General features: G+C 44.0%; 1 protein-coding gene across 10 annotated transcripts in view; it reads right to left on the reverse strand.

The window, feature by feature from the left end:
• Positions 1–20,344, reverse strand: part of TMEM94 (transmembrane protein 94) — a 52,066-nt gene that overhangs the window by 12,620 nt on the left and 19,102 nt on the right. For 6 of the 10 annotated variants that reach the window (XM_043964720.1, XM_043964722.1, XM_043964721.1 and 3 more), the window contains exons 3-11: positions 19,794–19,838; positions 4,139–4,258; positions 3,322–3,449; positions 2,814–2,950; positions 2,121–2,323; positions 1,583–1,734; positions 1,183–1,285; positions 896–982; positions 297–413 (exon numbers count right to left, since the gene is read on the reverse strand). In XM_043964720.1, the coding sequence (XP_043820655.1) occupies positions 297–413; positions 896–982; positions 1,183–1,285; positions 1,583–1,734; positions 2,121–2,323; positions 2,814–2,950; positions 3,322–3,449; positions 4,139–4,258; positions 19,794–19,838 (1,092 nt within the window). The remainder of the gene's footprint in view (positions 1–296; positions 414–895; positions 983–1,182; positions 1,286–1,582; positions 1,735–2,120; positions 2,324–2,813; positions 2,951–3,321; positions 3,450–4,138; positions 4,259–19,793; positions 19,839–20,344) is intronic. The other 4 variants (XM_043964726.1, XM_043964723.1, XM_043964724.1 and 1 more) reach the window with 1 other exon arrangement.

The raw sequence follows: 20,344 nt of genomic DNA on the forward strand, positions 1-20,344 counted from the left end.
CCTGCCCTAAGCTGGGGCCTTAAGTTCCTTTGGGAGAGGATACATCAGTAGACACTGTAGTCCCCATATGGAGGAGAACTTGACAGGGTGGTAGAGGATCCCTAACTGTACAGAACCTCATGCTAATGTCCTTCTCGTAGGCTAACTAACCAACCACACCCTCCTCAGGGGGCTCATGCTAGTGGATAGGCCAGAATCTGGGGCACAAGATACATCCTTGGGGGAGAGAGCCAAAGCCCTTCTCTTCCTCCCTCTTCACCTCAGATGCTGTAGGGCTCAAAACAGAGAAGACCTACCAGGGAGCTAGGCGAGGCTTTGCTCATCTGGGCCAGCACTCGGGCCTCCCCACAGGCCGTGGCCAGAACCCAGAGGACTGGAAACAACAGTGGGAGGATTGGCAGGACACCATTCACCTGGGGAAAGAAAACCCCACCCCCAGTACATCTTAAAGATCTATTGGCCCATGAGCCAAAAGGAAGGGAGGGATTTTTCTGGTTATGTGGCCAATTTGTAGGTGTAAAACACCCCAGAAATCTAGAGTAGTAGATGAATACCACCATGAGGGATTTTCTGACCATGGAAGGAGCCTCTGGCTCAGGTATGAGATTCACATCACATTTGAAACATGGCCTTCTCTTGGCCATCCCATTTATCCTATGGCATCATTTGGAGGTTTTCTGGGCTGGCCATCCCATTTAAAAGATGGTCACTTCTTGCCTCTCTCCATCCCCCGAGAAAAGAATCTAGAATCTAGGGCCAGAGTAGCTCAGTGGGGAAGGATCTCACACAGCTGGGATAAATCTGAGCAAAAGCTGCTCTTTTGTGAGGGGTATATCAGAGGATCCCAGAAGGAGAATTGGAGAAAGAAGCCGCCTCAAAGGAAAGAATCCCTTACCTGCAGCTGGAGTAAGGTATACTGCCAAGAAGCGATCCCTGGAGCGGAGAACACAAAGCGCAAGGCATTAGTGATAAGGAAGCTGGCCTGTTGGGAAAAGGACAGAGTCTCAATACCTTCCAGCCTCCTTATGAGGAGCAAGGTCCTTGCCCGTCATTTCTCACAAAATTGGCCTGCTCGTCTCTCAGGACCCTGGCAATGCCGTGTCCCATCCCCACCTATCCCCTGAAGCTCGTGCTCAGCTAGTCTCTGCCTGGCTTATCATGCCCTTAGCTCCTCCCACTCACCAGGACCACAGGAACTGCATATCGCAGCATCACTGACTGCACTGTGAACCTCTCATTGTCCAAAGCGGTCACTGGCCGAGCCAGGGCCATGTCCAAGCACCATCTGAAGGAGAGAGCAGCCTTAGTCCCAGACTTCATCCAGGCAGCCAAGAAGTGTCACACAGACATGTCACCAGTCCCCCAGACAGACCCATAAGCTGGCAAAATGTCCAGCCTTTAATGCCACCCCTGTCTAGCACAATCCCCCAAAGCCCTCTCCTGACACAATGGTCAGTCCAATGACCAATGTCTCCAAAAGGTCCATGCTGAGAAGAGAAAAAATGCTTGAGCTACCAAATTTCCCTCAGGATCAGAGCAGGAAAGGGGCAAGTTGCTGGGAGAAGGGCAGCAGCCCTCTCACCTGATGTTGTCCAACACAGGGGTCTTAAGAACTCGGAAGAGTCGATGCTGTTGGGGATTCTGTGGTCCCTTCTTCACTTCCCCCCGTGGAGAGGGAGGAGGAGAAAAGGGGGGAAACAGGTCACCCGGCTCCAAAACAATGTGCTCATCATCCTGTCAGCAATGTGGGGCAAGATGGATGGAGTAGACAAAAAATGTCAGTGCCCAGCCAGCCCTGTAGCATCCTAACTTAGAGCCACATAATTTCTGTGATCCCTAACAACTGAGGAGCCTGCCGGTGGTAATAGGGACATCAGGAAGCAAACAGGCAGTCAAGCTAGGGCCCTTTAAGGTTTCTGGCACTTTAAAGACAGTGGAAAGGAGAGGGTAGGGATAAGAAGACAGGTAATAAATTGTAGACCATGCCCTATCCTGTCCAAAGACCCTGCTGAGAAACTGTGGAACTAGCTATGGCCTTGAAGCTTCAAGAATAAACTCTGCTATCCTCCCACTACCCCCACAATATTCCCCAGGGAAAGGGAAGAAAAACCCTGAGTTACCTTGATCCCCCTCAGGGAAGCAAAGGATTCCTGACCTGGCCTCAGGGCAATGATATCTCCCTCCACCAACAGGCTGACTGGCAGATTTACCAGGTGTCCATCTCGGTAGGCCCAGTGCAAAGACCAGGATGGGGCAAAGGGCATATGAAGATCAGGGTACATGGCATTTGGCCACCTGACCTCCTTACCATCCCTGAGGGCATCTGGAAAGAAAAAGAAGAAAGCAATGCAATCTGTGGCAACTCCCCAAAATAAACTCTCCAGTTTAGTCAGACCGATCTCTTCATTTTCCCCAAACCCAACAAGCTCATTCTCGCTTCTCTACCTTTACTCATGCTTGCTTGCCTATCTCTGGGAGTGTTCTCAACACGTACTCAAATCTGAATCATCCTTCAAGGCCTAGCTTAAATCCCTCCTATCCGAACCAATCAAGTGGCACTTTATCATATACAATCTTTACAAAGGATCATGGATCCCTGGCTCTAGAGCTGGATCTCATATTGTTATTTAACTTTCATCCATAACCTTCTAGCTCTCTGAGAACTGGGTCAGGACTGGGACAAGCACCAAGGCAAACCTGCTGCCAGCCTAGGTGGTCAAAGGCCTGGATGGCGGTAAGAGAGAAAGTGGCCAGGATTCTTCTACCCCAGGTAACCTCCACAGCCCCCATGAAGGATGAATCCTTGTCCTCACCACTTATTTGATCAATGATCCCTCGAAGTCTTCTCTCTACCTCTTGGCGCTTCAGCCGCTCCTGCCTCCTGATGAGGATGAGGTCCAGAAGCAGCAGCAGGAGGAGTGCTGTGGCATTTACCAACTCTACCCCATGGCTGGGTGGAGAGAGCCAGAGGTCCAAGGTGCCATGAGCAGAGCCTCCAACCCAGCCCACCCCCAGGGCTTGAAGCTTCTCCCCAACCCCTGCCCCACTAGAGGAGGCCGCCTCATTCAGACTGTCTGACGTGAGCCTGGCCTTCTGGCCTCAGTCACAGAATCGAAGAGATTTCCATACAGCTCAGGGCCCTGGTCCAAGGGGCAGCTCATGGCCACCAGCCTTTGTGCTCACTTGCCTTAGCTCGCCAGGCAATTCTTGCTCTCCCCCATTAGCACTATGGAGAAGAGAGCAGAGACTTTCTCCTGGGCCTGGGAAGAGGAACGGGAGGGGGAGGAAGCAGGTGGAGAACCACCAGGGCACTATGTTTACCTCCCAGCTGGCTGATTCCCATAGCAGCCTAGCAGCAGCAGCACTGCCAACAGCATCAGGGAGGCACCCGGCCAATGGAAACAGGAACAGCGGTTACTATGGTGCAGGAAGCTCCTTTTCCATATCTCCTAAGGCGTGGGTAGAGATGTTTCAAATCAGCAGCTGGCTTCAGGTGCCAGAATGGGGCACCAAGGAGTCAGTCAGGTCAAGAAAAGACCTCTTCCTACCTAAAGACCCAGCCTCCTTCTCACATGCATCTACCCCGACCCACTTCTCATCTCTCAGGCAGAGCTATGATCTCAGCTGGAGACCAGCCTGTTGTTCCTGGAGCAGGGGGTGTGAGAATGAGGGACATCAGGATCCAAGGAACCATTATCCTCAGACTCTTAATGATGGCACCCAGTGAAAAAGTCCAACTTTATAAACTCCGTTAGAGCCTTGGAAGAAAGGTAAGACTGGCCACCCCTTAAGCTTCCACTGACTCTTCTCTGTATCCTGCGCTCCCCTTGGCAAATAAATTTCTCAGGCATCTCCCTACTCAACTGGCTGGGCCAGGATCAAAGGATTTGGAGCTAGGGAGGACCTTTTACATCATTTGGCCAACTCCCCCATTTTACAGAGCAGGAAACTAAGGAGCAAAGTAGTTAAGTAATTTGCCCAAGGCCACCCAGATAGCAAATAACAGAGCTGGGGTTTGAATGAAGATGTTCTCATTCCAAATCCGGGGTTCTTTCCACTACCCACTACTATTGCCTAAGCCTGGGAGGGAGGAAGGGGCAATGGCAGCATCTGGACTGGCAGGAGGGGAGAACCTCACCTTCCATGTTTGGTTTTTCTTCTGCTCCTTCAGGTGCCCTTCCAGCACTGCCTCCAGCTGTTCCTTCAGGATACTAAGGGCCTTACCTGTGGATAGGCCCAGGGCCAAGGGAGGATCGCCCTACAGAGGAAAACACAAAGCACTTTAGCCATCTCATGGAAACCCTTCAGGTCACTCACTACCAGAAGCTGTTTATGCTCGGATTCCCTTAAGTCCACTGTTGTAAGAACGGACTCAGGGAGACTGAGGGCCTCCAGAAAATCCTAGCTCCACTCCATGTCCTTGGTTGTTGAAGTAGATGGGAAAAAAATCCCACCCTATTTCCAGACCAGACAGAAATGAGGTCTCAACAGCTATGAGAGGGCCCTCAGGAGATGAGAGCATAAGTACAGGAGGAAGAGGACTGCCAAGGGCTGGCTAAAGAGTAGTCATGTATAAGATATACAATGACCACAGAAATTTAAATAAAGTCAACTTGGAGAAGCTCTGTTCAAAAACAACAGGCAATGTTAGCACCATGCTGGGACTGTCAAAGTTAAAGGACAGGCCAAACTGAACTGTGTTTGGTTTTTTTTTTTTAGGGGGGGTAGGCAGGGAAAGATGCTTTGTAAGGGGGGTTGTTTGGACATTTGTTGGAAAATGTGTAGTGTGCCAAAACAAAGTGTGTCAAGAGATTTAAGTTTAAAAAAAAATAAATGGGGGCAGCTAGGTGGCGCAGGGGATGGGGTGCCAGCCCTGGATTCAGGAGGACCTGAATTCAGATCCAGCCTTTCACATTTGGCACTTACTAGCTGTGAGACCCTGGGTAAGTCACTTGGCCCTCACTGCCCCACAAAAATAAATAAATAAATGGATAAATAAATAAATAGACAAACAGACAAGCAAATAAGTAAAGAAATGCAGGTCTGAAAGAAATCCCCTTGAACATCCCCCAAAAGAGAAAAAGATCTATCTGTACAAAAATATTTAGAGCAGCTCTTTTTGTGGTGGCTAAGAATTGGAAATCAAAGGAATGCCCATCAACTGGGGAATGGCTGAATAAGCTATGGCTTATGATTGTGATGGAATGTTATTGTGCAATAAGAAATGACAAGCAGGATGACTTCAGAAAGGCATGGGAAGATTTATATTAACCAATGTATAGTGAAGTGAGCAGAACCAAGAGAACATTGTGCACAGAGACAACAATATTGTTTGATGAAGAGCTGTGAATGACTTAACTATTCTCAGCAATACAGTGATCCAAGATAACCCCAAAGGACTAATGATAAAGCATACTATCCACCTCCCAAGAAAGAACTGATACTGATTGAACACAGACTGAAGCATGCCACTTTTCACTTTCTTTTACTTTTTTTAATTCAAGTTTTCTTGTACAAAATGACTAATATGGTAATGTTTTACATAATTGCACATGTATAACCCACATCTGATTGCTTACCACCTCAGGGAGTGGGGAGGGGAAGGCAGAAAGGAGGGATAAAATTTGGAACTCAAAATTATAAATAAAAATGTTTATTTTTTTAAAGGATATATATATATATGTATATATATATATATATATGTGTATATATATATATGTGTATATATAAAAGAAATCCCCTTGATAACTGATTAGGCAGAGAAGGTGGCTTATGTAAGGAGGACCCTTGATTCTACACAGCATCACATGTGAGACCCGAGATTTTTTGTTGAGGGTTAGGGTCAGAGGATCACTGGGGTGCTCTGCCATCTCAATTAGTCCCCTCAAATTCCTTTACACTACAGCGCTTATGACTTTGCTATCATTTGCCTTCAGACCCATCTAACCAAGGTGCCTACATTTTTATGCCCATTTAACCACTCCCATTTCCTTCCTTTCACCCTCTGTTCTTCCCTCTCAGAGAAATAGTTTGTAAGTATCCATTAGTAATGGGTGGGAAAACTCATACTACCTTTTTTTTTTCCAGCAACAAACATTTATTTTATTTTCTAGTTACATGTAAGGGTAGTTTTCAACATTCATTTTCATAAGATTTAGAGTTCCAAATTTTTCTCCCTCCCTCCCTCCCTTTCCTCCCCACTCCACAAGATCGCAATCAGGTTATATATGTGCAATCCACAAGTGTTCTTTTTATCAGTTCTTTCTATAGGGGTGCATAGTAAGCTTCCTCATTAGTTCCTTGGGATTGTCTTGGATCATTGCATTGCTGAGAGTAGTTAAGTCATTCACAATTGCTCGCTGAACAATATTGCTGTCACTATGCACAATGTCCTCTCAGCTCTGCTCACTTCACTATACATCGATGTTTATTAGTCTTTCCTGGTTTTTCGGGGATCATCCTGTTTGTCATTTCCTGTAGCACAAGACCATTCCACTACAATCATATAACACAGCTTTTTCCATCATTCCTCAATTGATGGACATTCCCTTGATTCTCAATTCTTAGCCTCCACCAAGAGTAGCTATAAATATTTTTTGTACAATTTTTCCCCCTTTTCTCTTTTTCATGATTACTATTGTTAACTGTTTCCCTTCATCCTATTCCCTTCCCCATGATATTTATTCTATTACCATCTTCTTTCATCCTATTACTCTTCAAAAGGGATTTGCTTCTGTCTGTCCCCTTCTCCGCTCCGCCCTTCTTTCTTTTGCCCCTCTCTCTTTATCCCCTTCCCCTCCTATTTTCCTGCAGGGTTAGAGAGATTACTCCACCCAATTGAGTGTGTACATTATTCCTTCCTAGAGCCAATTCTGTTGAGATTGAGGTCTTTGAGCCAATTCTGCTGAGTGTTAGGCTCATTTACTGCCCAGATTAAACAGATTACTACACCCAGTTGGGTGTGTCTGTTTGTTAGTCCCTCCTTGAAGCAGCTCGGATGAGTTTAAGGTCTTTAAGCCTTTTCTGATGAGTGTAAAATTAATTTACTGCCCTGCTCCTCTCCCATCTCTTCCCCAGACTCCATAAGCCTTTTCCTGTTACTTTCATGTAGGATTTCACTTCTGCCCTTCCCCCTCTCCCAGTGAATTCCCTTCACCCCTCAATTTAACCCTAAAGATTTCATCACCTAGCTAAGTGATACAGTGGACAAAGCACTATCTCTGGAGCCAGGGGGATCCCAGCCAAAACCCGGCCTCAGGCACAAGACAGTTGCCCACTGTATAACCCCAGGTATGTCCCCCAGCTCCAAATTTTTTTTTTATGGTTCTCTAGGGTCTTGTATTTGAAAGTCAAATTTGCCATTCAGTTCAGATCTTTTCATCACAAATATCTGAAAGTCTTCTTTTTCATTAAAGTTCCATTTTTTCTGCTGAAAGATAATACTGAGTTTTGCTGGGTAGGTGATTCTTGGTTGTAATCCCATTTCCTTTGCCCTTTGGAATATCATATTCCATGCCCTCCAGTCCTTTAATCTAGAAGCTGCTAGATCTTGTGCTATCCTGACTGGGGCTCCACAGTACTTGAATTCTTTCTTTTTGGCAGCTTGCAATATTTTCTCCTTGGTCTGAGAGCTCTGGAATTTGGCTATAATATTCCTAGAAGTTTTCCTTTTGGGATCTCTTTCTGGAGGTGATCGGTGGACTCTTTCAATTTCTATTTTAGCTTCTTCTTCTAAAATTTCAGGGCAATTTTCCCTGAGAATATCTTGGAAGGTGGTGTCTAAGCTCTTTCCTTGATCATGGTTTTCAGGTAGACCAATAATTTTCAAATGATTTCTCCTGGACCTATTTTCCAGGTCAGCAGTTTTTCCCAGAAGATATTTCACATTGCCCTCTATTTTTTTTATTCATTTGGATTTGCTTTATTGTGTCTTGGTTTCTCACAAAGTCACTGGCTTCCATTTGTTCAATCCTAATTCTTAGGCAATTATTTTCATCAGAGAGCTTTTGTACCTCCTTTTCCATTTGGCCAATTTGACTTTTCAAGCTGTTGACTTTTTTCTCATGTCTTTCCTGCATCACCCTCATTTCTCCTTCCATTTTTTCCTCTACTTCTCTAGCTTTATCTTCAAAGTCCTTTTTGAGCACCTCTATGGCCTGAGACCAATTCATATTTTTCTTGGAAGCTTTAGATATAGGGGCCCTGATGTTGACATCTTCCTCTGAGGGTGGTCCTTGGTCTTCCTTGTTACTGAAGAAACTTTCTATGGTCCTCACCTTTCTCTGTCTGCTCATCTTTCCTTTCTTTTACTCGACTTGTAGCCCCTTAAAGTGGGGCACTGTTTCCAGGCTGCAGTATCCCAAGCTTAAGAAGTCCCAGAGGTATGATTTAAGGAGAATCAGGTTCTTCCCTCACCTGGCCTGTTCCCTAGTCCTTAGATGACCCCAGACCAACTTGCTAATCAACCAGCTTCGTGTGTTGTGGTTGTTAGCTCTGATGAGCCTGTGCCCCTCCCCCACCTGGGCCACTGCTACTCAAGCCTGCCTCCTGGTTCCCAGCAGGGGTGAAAAACCCAAGTTCTGCCTCAGTACCAGCATAGACCCCTGTAGTCTCTCCCCTGCCCAGGGCTCAGCCCACTCACCAGACTGTGAGCTTAGTTCCAGACAACACTGGCGCTTCAGCTGATTCAGTGACTCTGGGGGTCTGCTTTTCTGGTGAGGCCTTCCTGGGACTGAATCTGTGTCAGGGTGACTGTGGGGTTGGGCTCAACTCCTGTATCAGCACAGCAGCTCCCTCCTTCTGACCTTCCAAGCCGTTCTTGGTTAGAAGATGATTTCAGCATGTTCTTCTGTGAGTTTTGCTGCTTGGGGCATTTTCCTATGGTGTTATTTGGATGTTTTTTGGAGCGATCATGTCATGAGTTCAGGAGCTCACCAACTCATACTACTTTCAATCTGGACATGAGAGGTCAGGCAGGAATACACTCTCTTAGACATGCAAGGGAAGATGGAAGGGCCTTCAGCAGCCTACACTGCTCCCCGTCAATAATTTGTCCAAACTAATACTATTGTGCTATAAGAAATGATGAGCAAGCAGATTTCAGAAAAACCTGGACTTAAGTGGACTAATGCTGAGTGAAATGAGCAGAACCAGGAGAACATTGTACATAGTAACAGCAACATTGTGTAATGACCAACTGTGATAAGACTTAGCTCTTCTGAGCAATACAATGATCTAAGACAATTCCAAAGGACTCATGATGGAAAATGCTCTCCACATCTGAAAAAAGAACTGTGGAATCTAGATGCAGATTGAACCATACTGTTTCTACTTTTTTTTTCTTTTTTGAGGTTTTTCCCTTTTGCTCTAATTCTTCTTTCACAACATAACTAATGCAGAAATATGTTTAATGTGATTGTACATATATAACCTATATTGGATTGCTTTCTGTCTTGGGGAGGGGGAAGGAAAAGGAAGGGAGGGAGAAAAATTTGGAACTATAAATCTTATAAAAACAAATGTTACAAACTATCTCTGCATGTAACTGGAAAATAATAAAATAGTTTTATAATGAAATAAAAATAATAATATGTCCAAACTACATCACAGCTCGCCATAGTGGTTTTAGGAGGTTTTGAGGAAAGAGTCTGCATTTTCCCACTGGGGATACACAAACTGCTTTAGCTTATGGAGAAATAGTCAGCTTACTTAACTGATTTTAGAGACTATACTTTGTGGGGAATTCAAATGAGAGTATGAATGAGGACAGAAACAAAATGATCAATGAAAACATTTTTAAAAAGAAGAAACAGGGGGCAGCTAGATGGCGCAGTAGAGCACTGGCCCTGGAGTCAGGAGTACCTGAGTTCAAATCCGGCCTCAGACACTTAACACTTACTAGCTGTGTGACCCTGGGCAAGTCACTTAACCCCAATTGCCTCACTTAAAAAAAAAAAAAAAGAAACAGGGGCAGCTAGGTGGCACAGTGGATAAAGCCCCAGCCATGGAGTTAGGAAGACCTGAGTTCAAATCCACCCTCAGCCACTTGACACTTACTAGCTGTATGACCCTGGGCAAGTCACTTAATCCCAATTGCCTCACCCCCCCCCAAAAAAAAAAAGAAAGAAAGAAAGAAACAGTCATAGGTTCGGGGGCCCACATTCAAGGCATCTGTCCATTCCTCTACTAGGTGATCCTGGAGTTTTACTCAGACAATGGGCCTAGGCTTCATGGCATGTGCCAGCTGAGTCCAAGGCCTATCTCATCTAACCCTTTACTATCCAGCTTAAAGTAAAGAAAAACCAAGGAGGGAAGGTGTGAATAAAGAAGGGGACCAAGGGAAAGGTCAAGGTGACCACGAAACTCCTGATGACTTACTTGAAGGGCTGGGCAAGAGAAATGTATTCCACTTCAGGGAGGGGAGATAGTGAGATTATAACCAGCCTTGTATAAATGATTTAGGTTTAGAAACCAAGAGCTTCTTGTACCTTTTGCCTTTGTATCTCCATCTTCCACTTACGTATATGTTAAGGCTTAGGTCTTTAAATACAGCTTATAGGGAAGATAGAGTTCAGAATGATAACTCTCAGCAAGGGCTAGATAATCAAGGAAGACCAAGAAGATGGCCTGCAAGCAAGAATAGCCAACCAACCAAATAACAAATAATTAAGAACATCAGGCATTGTGCCAGGTGCTGGGGCCACTGAGCCAAAAAATATTCCCAAACAGTCCTTGCTCTGAAAGAGCTCCCATTTCATAGGGGGAGACAATGCACACAACCAATAAGCACATATAAAATAAATACTAGGTAAGTTCTTTGGCGGGGCACACGAGTGGTTTTGAGATCACTCAGGGCTGCATGGTCAAGGTTGCTCTTCAGCGGAGCTTTGAAGGAAACGTAGCATTCTGTGAAGTAGAGGAGAGGAAGGAATACATTCCAGACAGAGGAAACAGTGCAAAGGCTTAGAGATGGAAAACTATCATATGTGAGGAAAGCCAGAAAGGCCATCTGAGCTACAGAATATGAGAAAGGAAGTGAATAAACATTGATATAGAGCCTACTATGAGTCAGGCAAATCTTATCTCATCTGAACTTCACAACAACCCTTTGGAGGCAGGTGCTTGTTATTACACTCGTTTTACAGTTGAAGAAACTAAGGCAAACAGAGGTTAAATGACTTGCCCAGGGTCACACAGCTAGGAAGCATCTGAGGCCATATTTGGAATCAGGTCTTCCCGACTCCAGGCCCAACGTTCTAGGATCCAGAACCACCAGAGGCCTCTAGAAAAGAAGTAATGTATAATAAAGTTGGAAAGGTAAGCTGGGTACAGGTTCTAAGGGGCTTTAAAAGTTAAACAGAAGGGGGCAGCTAGGTGGCGCAGTGGATAGAGCACTGGCCCTGGATTCAGGAGTACCTGAGTTCAAATCCAGCCTCAGACACTTAACACTTACTAGCTGTGTGACCCTGGGCAAGTCACTTAACCCCAATTGCCTCACTAAAAAAAAAAAAAAAAAAAGTTAAACAGAAGAACTTATATTTGCTCCTTGAGGAAACAGAAGACATTGGTGAGACCAGAATTTTTAGAAAATTACTCTCTCTCTCTTTTTTTTTTTGCAGGGCAATGAGGGTTAAGTGACTTGCCCAGGGTCACACAGCTAGTAAGTGTCAAGTGTCTGAGGCTGGATTTGAACTCAGGTCCTCCTGAATCCCAGGCCAGTGCTTTATCCACTGCGCCACCTAGCTGCCCCCTAGAAAATTACTCTCACAAAAAATGATTACAGCAAGTTTCTCTGATAAAGGCCTCATTACTGAAATATATAGAGAACCAAGTCAAATTTATAAAAATAAGAGCTACTCCCCAGTTGATAGTCAAAGGATATGACAGGCAGTTTTCAGAAGAAGTAATCAAAATGGTCTGTAGCCATATGAAAAAATGCTCTATATCATTACAGATCAGAGAAATGCAAAGTAAGACAATTCTGAGGTACCACCTCATACCTTATTAGACTGGCTAATATGACAGAAAAAGAAAATGACAAATGTTGAAGGGGATGTGGGGATATTGAGACACTAATGCACTGTTGATGGAGTTGTATACTGATTCAACCATTCTGGAGAGCAATTTGGAGCTAAGTCCAAAGGTCCATAAAAACACTGCATACACTTTTTTTTGGGCAATGGTTTCTCATTTTTTAAAAAATATTTTTAATCATTAAAGTATTTTATTATTTTCTAGTTACATGTAGAAATAGTTTTCAACATTTAATGCATACCCTTTGATCCAGCAATATCACTACTAGGTCTGTATCCTAAAGAGATTAAAAAAAAAAAGAAAAGGATATGGACCTATATATAAAAATATTTATAGCAGTACTTTTAGTGGTGGCAAAGAATTGGAAATTGAGGGGCTGTCCATCAGTTGGGGAATGGCTGAATAAGTTTGGCATATGATTGTAATGGAATACTACTGTGCTATAAGAAATGATGAGCAGAATGATCTAAGAAAAACCTGGAAAGATTTATATGAGCTGATGCAAAGTGAAATGAGCAGAACTAGGAAAATATTGTACACAGTAATAGCAATATTGTAGATCAACTGTGAATGACTTAGCTATTATCAGCAATACAATGAGCTGAATCAATTCTGAAGGACTTAGGATGAAAAATGCTATTTATTATTCCCAGGGAAAAAACTGATGGAGTCTGAATGAAGACCAAAGCCTACATTTTAACTTTATTTTTCTTGAGTGGGGTAGTTTGTTTCTTTTTTTGTTGCTGTTTCGTTTTTTGTCTGTGTTTTCTTTTACAACACGACTAATATGGAAATATGTTTTGTATGACTGCACATATATAACCTATATCAAGTTGCTTGCTTTCTCAATGAGGGGGGAAAGTAAGTCGGGAGGGAGAGAATTTAGAACTCAATTTTAAAAAACAAATGTTGAAAAATTGTTTTTACATGTAACTGGGGAAAATACAATTCTAAATAAAAAAAGAAAAGAGAATTACTTTCACACCTATGTGGAGGAGATAGAGAGGGGAGAGATTTAAGTCAGAGAGACTAATCAGGAGCCTATAGTAATAGAACAAGAGAGAAGTGACAAGAAAGAATTAGGGCAAATAGAGATAACAGAAAAGAAGCAAGAGATGCAGAGACATATATAGCAAGATTTGTCAGCTGATTGGGTATATGGGGTGAAGAAGAGTAGGGCACCAAAGATAATACCAAAGTTAAGGACTTGGATGACTGGAAGGTCAGTGAGGCCCTCATCAGGAATAGAACAGTACATAAGAGAGTGGGCTTTGGAAGAAAGAGAATGTATTCTGATTTAGACATGCTGAGTCTGAAATGTCTATGGGACATTCAGTTTGAAATATCTGAGAGGCAGTTGGAGATGATGACCAAATAGAAATCAAGAAAGAGGCTACGGTTAGACATATAAATTTGGGAGTCATGCATAGATGATCATTAAACCCATAGAAGTCATGATGAAGTCAATGAGTAAGAGAGTACAGACAAAGAACAAAAGAGGACCCACAAGAGAGTTTCAGAGAATATCCATAGTTAGTGGATTTGGTATGGATGACAAACCACCAATGAAGACTGAGAAGGGATGGTTAGATAGGTAGGAGTTATTTTTTGTTTTTCATTCTTGAAGAAGACCATGACATCAGGGCAATGTCATGACTTGGACTGAATTGGATTTAAGAGAGGTGCAAGGTCATCAACCTCACTCTCTCCTCCAGAGCCATCTGGGACAAGTGGCAAGATATATATCAGGACGATTGGAGATGGCCCCAGATGTTTAAGGCAATTGGGGTTAAGTGACTTGCCCAGGGTCATCACAGCTAGTAAGTGTCTGGAGTGAAATTTGAACTCAGGTCCTCCCAACTTAAGGGCCAGTGCTCTATCCACTACACCACCTAGCTGCCCCACAGGAGGAATATCAGGATAGAGGAGTGCCATGAAAACCTAGAGAAAAGAAAGTATCCATGAGGAGAAGGTAGTCAATATTGTCAGCTGCTGACATGAGAAACATGAGGTTTGAGAAAAGGCCAGTGAATCTGGCAACTGAGATCACTGTGAACTTAAATGAAAGGAGTTTCAGGGATGAGGCTGGAAACTAGATTGTAAAGGGCTAAGAAATAAGTGAAAGGAGGGCAAGTAGAATGGGCAACTTATTCTAGAAGTTTAGCTATAAAAGAGACGAGAGGTACTGCACAACAGTTCTAGGGGATGGTCATTAACTGAAGGTTTGTTTGGTTTTTTTTTAGTTTAAGGAAGACTTGGGCATGTCTGAAGGTGGAAGGGAAGGAGCCAGTGGACAGGGAGAGTTCAAAGATTAGAAAGCTGATGGGATCCAAGGGCACTCATCCTGGGGTTGGTCGTGGCTAGGAGAAAGGTCATCTTTTATCAGACTTGAATAAAGGAGAAAATGAGAGACAATTTCAAGGGCTTTTGAGATGGAGAGAAGGGAAGAAGAGGGGACTTATTGTAAATGGTCTATTTTCTATGGCAGGTAAAAAGCAAGGCACTCTGCTGAGAGGGAGGCTTGAGGAGAGCAGTGAAGCTCTAAACATCCTCTATGAGAAGAGGCTATAGGACTGAATTGGGGGGAAGTAAAAGGACTGTCTTGCTGCTAGGAGGGTCCAGCTGAGCTTAAATGACATAAATTTGTCATGGACCCAGTCAGCAAGGTTGCATGATTTCATCTGGCTCCATTCAACAGCATGTGGGTAGGAGTGAGGAGAGAGATGGTAAGAATAATCTAATAATAATCTGGTAAGACATGGAGCTGACAGGCTGGAGGAGCAAGGTGCTCAAGAGGAGAAGACAAGTGTTGAATTGGATAACTACAGGGTTGAGAATGGGAAGCAAGGAGAGTGAGGTGGGAGCAGGGTGATGGCCTGGGACCATACTGAGGGATGGAGGGAGTGGAGGGCCAATGAGTATGAACAGTAGGTGGTGGAAATTGAGGAGGCTATGACCTAATCAGGGAACTGGGGGTGGGGGTGGGGTTGATTATTGAAGTGGAAGCCCTAGTGAGATGACCAAGGGTGTGGCCATCAGAAAATGGAGAAGTCATGGCAGTTAAAGAAATTCAGGAATGGCAAAGTTGCAACATCCCAAGGGGACATCACCAAGTATGCTGGAGTCCCCTCACCTCAGAGCAGAAATAGAGATATAGAAGAGACTGTGAGTCAGGGGATGAACTCCTTGAGAAGGGGGGAAGGAGAACTTATAGTAGGCTCTGAATTGGACAGAACACTTGAAGGAGCAAGCCTTCAGGGAGCAAAGCTGGCTGGTCAAGGACAGCAAAGGAAGCCTGACATGGGAAGCACAGACTCTTCTCCAGAATCAGTATGTCAGGGGTAGGAGAAAGTGCAGCCAGGGAGAGAGAGACAGTGGCCAGGGTGATGGTGTCATATGGGGTTAGCCATCATCAACCATAAGAGAAAAACTGGACAAAGAGAGGACAGATAAAGATGGACAGGAAGAAAAGGAGGGAAGGGATGCCCATGTTCCACAGAGCTAAAATTTCACCAGGGAACCCCTAAGTCTGAGGACAAAAGCTACAGGATTTCAAGTAGGGTAGGAAATGACAGCTACAAATAGCACACACAGCACTAAGTCCATTACACACAGGCATGCAGTGACTTTTCTGACTAAGTATTTGTATCTCTCTCTTTAGGGACCACAGAACTGTGACTTTCCTTTTAACTCCTCCCTGGCTTTGAAAAATCTTCAGGTCTAGCTCATCTTCTGTTTAAAAAAACACCAAACAGGGAGAAAGTTATCTCAGAGAGCCGCACCTCTGTGCCATGCCTTTTCCCTAGCACCTAAATAAACTATTATTTTACTCTAAACAAACAAACAAACAAAAAAACACCCCACCAAACAAGGACCAATGTTCCACCTCAGGTAACAGAACGTCTAGCCCCTCAGAGATCTCTCTTTCACCTCTCTCAGCAGTGTTTGGACATCCCGTTTCCTTTATTAGGGCCGTAGGTGCAGCCCCGATCTCTAGATCGGGCAGTCAGGCTCCACCAGAAAGCAGAGAAAGTATCTGTGAGAGTTTGCTCCATGCCCCTACCTGCTCATGTTGTGTGTCTAGCCTGGGGCACTAATCTCTAGACTGGCTATTAAGGAAAACATAGCAAAGGAAAAACAAGGCGTTCTATAATTACATGCCTTCCAAAGAAAGTGCCCGCACGCACAGGCTGGTGGTAAGGAGAAAACACAGCTTTCTGTGCCTGATTGCTCCCCACAGATCTCATTTTATTTTCCTATCAGCATAGTCATGCTCATCTAACTGGGGGCATCTTGCAAACAGTAAGTGGCAATATCTCACCTCATCTCTGGCAGGCATTTCCATGTTACAAGTCAACCCGTTGCTTCCTCTTATTTTTGCCCGAGTTTCTCCTTCCAACGTACCACATGCACGGCACTAGTCTCAGAGCTGAGCGCCTGAGGGAAGCATCTTTATATTCTCCAAGGGCTTATCTTGTCAATTGTGTCCAAATGGCCAAAGTAAGGTCCGGGGCAGAGCTGGACCCGGGACAGCAGAAGATGCCAATCTGCTGGCAGGCAGGCAAGTTCTGCTGGCATTTCTAAGAGCAAAGTGTGAGTCTGGGCTCCTGAGAGTTCCAAGTTGCCTCTGGAGAGGCCATGGCGAGGGAGAGAGTACGGTTTGTTTTGGAAATAAGAACCTGGGTCTGCAAACTCAACCTGAGGTTCAACACATTCCCAGGGTTACCATTCTTATTTATAGAGGCCGACGGCCAAGTGATTTGGGAGATAGAAAAATCTGCCCTTGCTTTAAGTACTCAATCTGGACAAGACCTTCTCCGTGCTCTCCACTCAGGAAACCTCAGATCCCTCAGTTCAGCCCCTCAGAGAAGTTCTTGGGGAAAATGGATGATTGGTAAGGATGCTCTTTGAACTAGGAGAAGAAACACAACTGCTCTAGTCAGTTTAAGCCAACTTTCCCACCTCCCACCACCATCACCATATTGTATCATTTGTACTCAAATGGGAAAAAAATGGAGAGATTTATATGAGGTTCTGTCTCAGGGAATCCAGCTGCAGTGCAGAGAGAGAATGACATGAGAGAAGCTATCAAGAGACTCCCTGGTTCAGAATTCTCTCCATCTCAGCCCTGTCTCCCCTGTTAGAGAAGCTGGGTCCTGGTGGGCCTTAGGGAACAAGGGGAGCAGGACGGCCAGTTATGGCTGGTATAACGTATAAACCAAAAGAGCAAGTTTCTGAAATAGCTGCCCATGTTTCAGGGCTGAACCCTCTGGAGGAATCCAAAGAGTTTCCAAATCAGAGGGCAACATTCAACAGAAATCTGGCTGCTAGCCACGTGGATTCTCTCAGGCAATACAGAGACGCTTCCAGGACCCCCCAGTACATGCAAGGCATCCATGGTCAACATCACAATCACTCCTTTTCTTGCTATATCTGGAAAGCCTGGTTCAATGACAGAACAGAAAAAACCAAGGATCTTCAAGCTCCCTAGCCTCACAATTACTGCCTGAGAAAGGAATAACAAGTTTGAGATTCTCAGTTTGGTCTAAATCCCCTACCCACCAGGCAGACTATCTCCTAACGGGAACTGGTCAGGGCCTGAATGGCCAGTCTCCAAGCCCAGAACTCTCCTGGCCCAGAAGAGGAAAAGCACAGAGACCCAGAGTTAGCTTCCCAGACACTGCCCTCTCTAAAGCATAGATCACTAAACAGGCAGCAGGGCCCAGCTGTGTACTCCTCATTGCACTGAGAGTCAAAGACAGAGGCAGGCCCAGCTCAGCTTCTGAGAGCCGGCATGGGGAGAGAGGTGGAGGAAGGGAGGGGAGCTACACAGAAGGCCTAAGACCAGCATGATCTCAGTGTCTCATTGGGGCCTATCAGGGCTACCTCAGAGGATGGAACCAATTCCTGTCTGAGAATCATGAAAAGAGAAGAAAGATAATAAGATCACTGTGGAAAGATAATAAGTTTGGGACATACTGAGCTTAAGAGGCCTCTATCTTAGAGACATCTAGTTCAAAACGTCCAATAGGCAGTTGGAGATGAAAGAAAAGAACAAAGTAAAAAAAAACAAACTAGAAGTAAATATAAGACACCCACTATCAAAAACAACTGACCTTAAAAGTAGGTCAAAGAAATATAAAAATTGTAAGGCTCCATGAAAACCACAACAGAACCAAAAATCTGAACGTATTTCAAGAAATCATAAAAAGAAAATTGCCTAGATTTATTAGAACTAGAAGGCGAAGTGAAAATAGGAAGAATCTACCTGTTGAAAGAACCCCCATATGTCAATAAACTGTGCATACCCTTTGGCCCAACAATTCCACTACGACGTCCATATCTCAAAGAGATGAAAGAGAAAAAAGTATCAAGGATTTTCAACAAAAATATCATACATAAGTACAAAAATATTTATAGTAGTTCTTTTTGTGGTAGCAGAGAACTGGAAACAAAGGAGATAACAATCAATTGAGGGGATCGATAAACAAATTATGCTATATGAATGTAATCGAATATTACTGTGCTGTAAGGAATGATGAATGGGCCAGTTTGGCAAAAATCCTGGAATGACTTGTATGAGTTGGTTAAGAGTGAAGTGAGGGGGAAGCTAGGTGGTTCAGTGGATAGAGTGCTGGACTTGGATTCAGGAGGACCTGAGTTCAAATCCAGCCTCAGACACGTGACACTTACTAGCTGTGTGACCCTGGGCAAGTCACTTAACCCAATTGCCTCACAAAAAAAATAAAAATAAAAGAGTGAAGTGAGAAAGGGGCAGCTAGGTGGTGCAGAGGATTCAGGAGGACCTGAGTTCAAATTTTACCTCAGGGGCAGCTAGGGGGTACAGTGGATAGAACACTGGCCCTGGAGTCAGGAGTACCTGAGTTCAAATCCGACCTCAGATACTTAACATTTACTAGCTGTGTGACTCTGGGCAAGTCACTTAACCCTCATTGCCCTACAAAAAAAAAAAAAAAGAAAAGGAAAGGAAAAAAAGAACGAAATGAGAAGAAGCAAGAGAACGATTTATACAGAAACAACAACTTTGTAAAGAAACACAACAATTTCGAAAGACTTAAGAACTCTGATTCATGCAATGATCAAACAAGACACAAGCACAGGTAGGCAAACTAAAGCCCAAGGGCCAAAACAATAGAACTGGATTTTAAAATGTAAAATCTATTCTCAGTTCAAGACTGTACAATGTGGCAGGGCCACAATTTGCCTTCTGAACCCTGCTCTAGGTCACTGACCAAAGAATGCTACTTACCTCCTGACAGAAAAGTGACGGACTTAAGGTGCAAATTAAAACTATATAGGGGCAGCTAGGTGGCACAGTGGATAAAGCACCAGCCCTGGATTCAGGAGTACCTGAGTTCAAATCCGGCCTCAGACACTTGACACTTACTAGCTGTGTGACCCTGGGCAAGTCACTTAACCCCCATTGCCCCGCAAAAAAAAAAAAAAAACTATATAAAAAACATGACAAAAAGTAAAATGTTAACTAGTGGAGGAGAGGTAGGAAAATGAGCATACATATGAATTCTTGGGGGAGCCATGAAGTGATTCAACAATTCTGGAAAGCAATTTAGAACTATACCCTAAAAGTCACTAAACTGTGTATGTTCTTGGTTATACCCCCAAATACATGTCAAAAATATAAGGACCCAGGGGCAGCTAGGTGGCGCAGTGGATAAAGCATCGGCCCTGGATTCAGGAGTTCCTGAGTTCAAATCCGGCCTCAGACACTTGACACTTACTAGCTGTGTGACCTTGGGCAAGTCACTTGAGCCCCATTGCCCTGCCAAAAAACAAAAACAAAACAAAAAACAAAATATAAGTACCCATGTGTACCAAAATTATCATAGCAGTATTTTTTGTTGTAGTAAAGACCTGGGAAAGTAGGTGTCTATTAATTGGGGAATAAATGAACAAATGGTAGAAAGAAATGGATTCTGAAAAGCCTGGGAAGAACTGTATGAACTGATGCAGAATGGAGTAAACCAAGAGAACTATTTATGAAATGATCAAAACTTTTTAAAGTAAAGCAACTTTGAAAGTCGAGAACCCTATTGAAATGACCAATCATGATTCCAGGAGACTTAAGATGATACATGCCTTCCACTGTTTGGTGGAGAGTGGACAGGCTATAGGTGCAGAATGAGACCTACATTTTTAGACATGATCAATTTAACACAAATTTGTTTTGTTTGTCTATACTTGTTTGTTACAAAGAAGGGCTTTTATGAGGTAATAAAGGGAGAGGAGGCAAAATGAAAGGAAAAAAATCATCAATGAAACATTTTAAAAA

This window comes from Dromiciops gliroides, chromosome 4, assembly GCF_019393635.1.
Source record: "Dromiciops gliroides isolate mDroGli1 chromosome 4, mDroGli1.pri, whole genome shotgun sequence".
Classification (NCBI taxonomy): domain Eukaryota; kingdom Metazoa; phylum Chordata; class Mammalia; order Microbiotheria; family Microbiotheriidae; genus Dromiciops; species Dromiciops gliroides.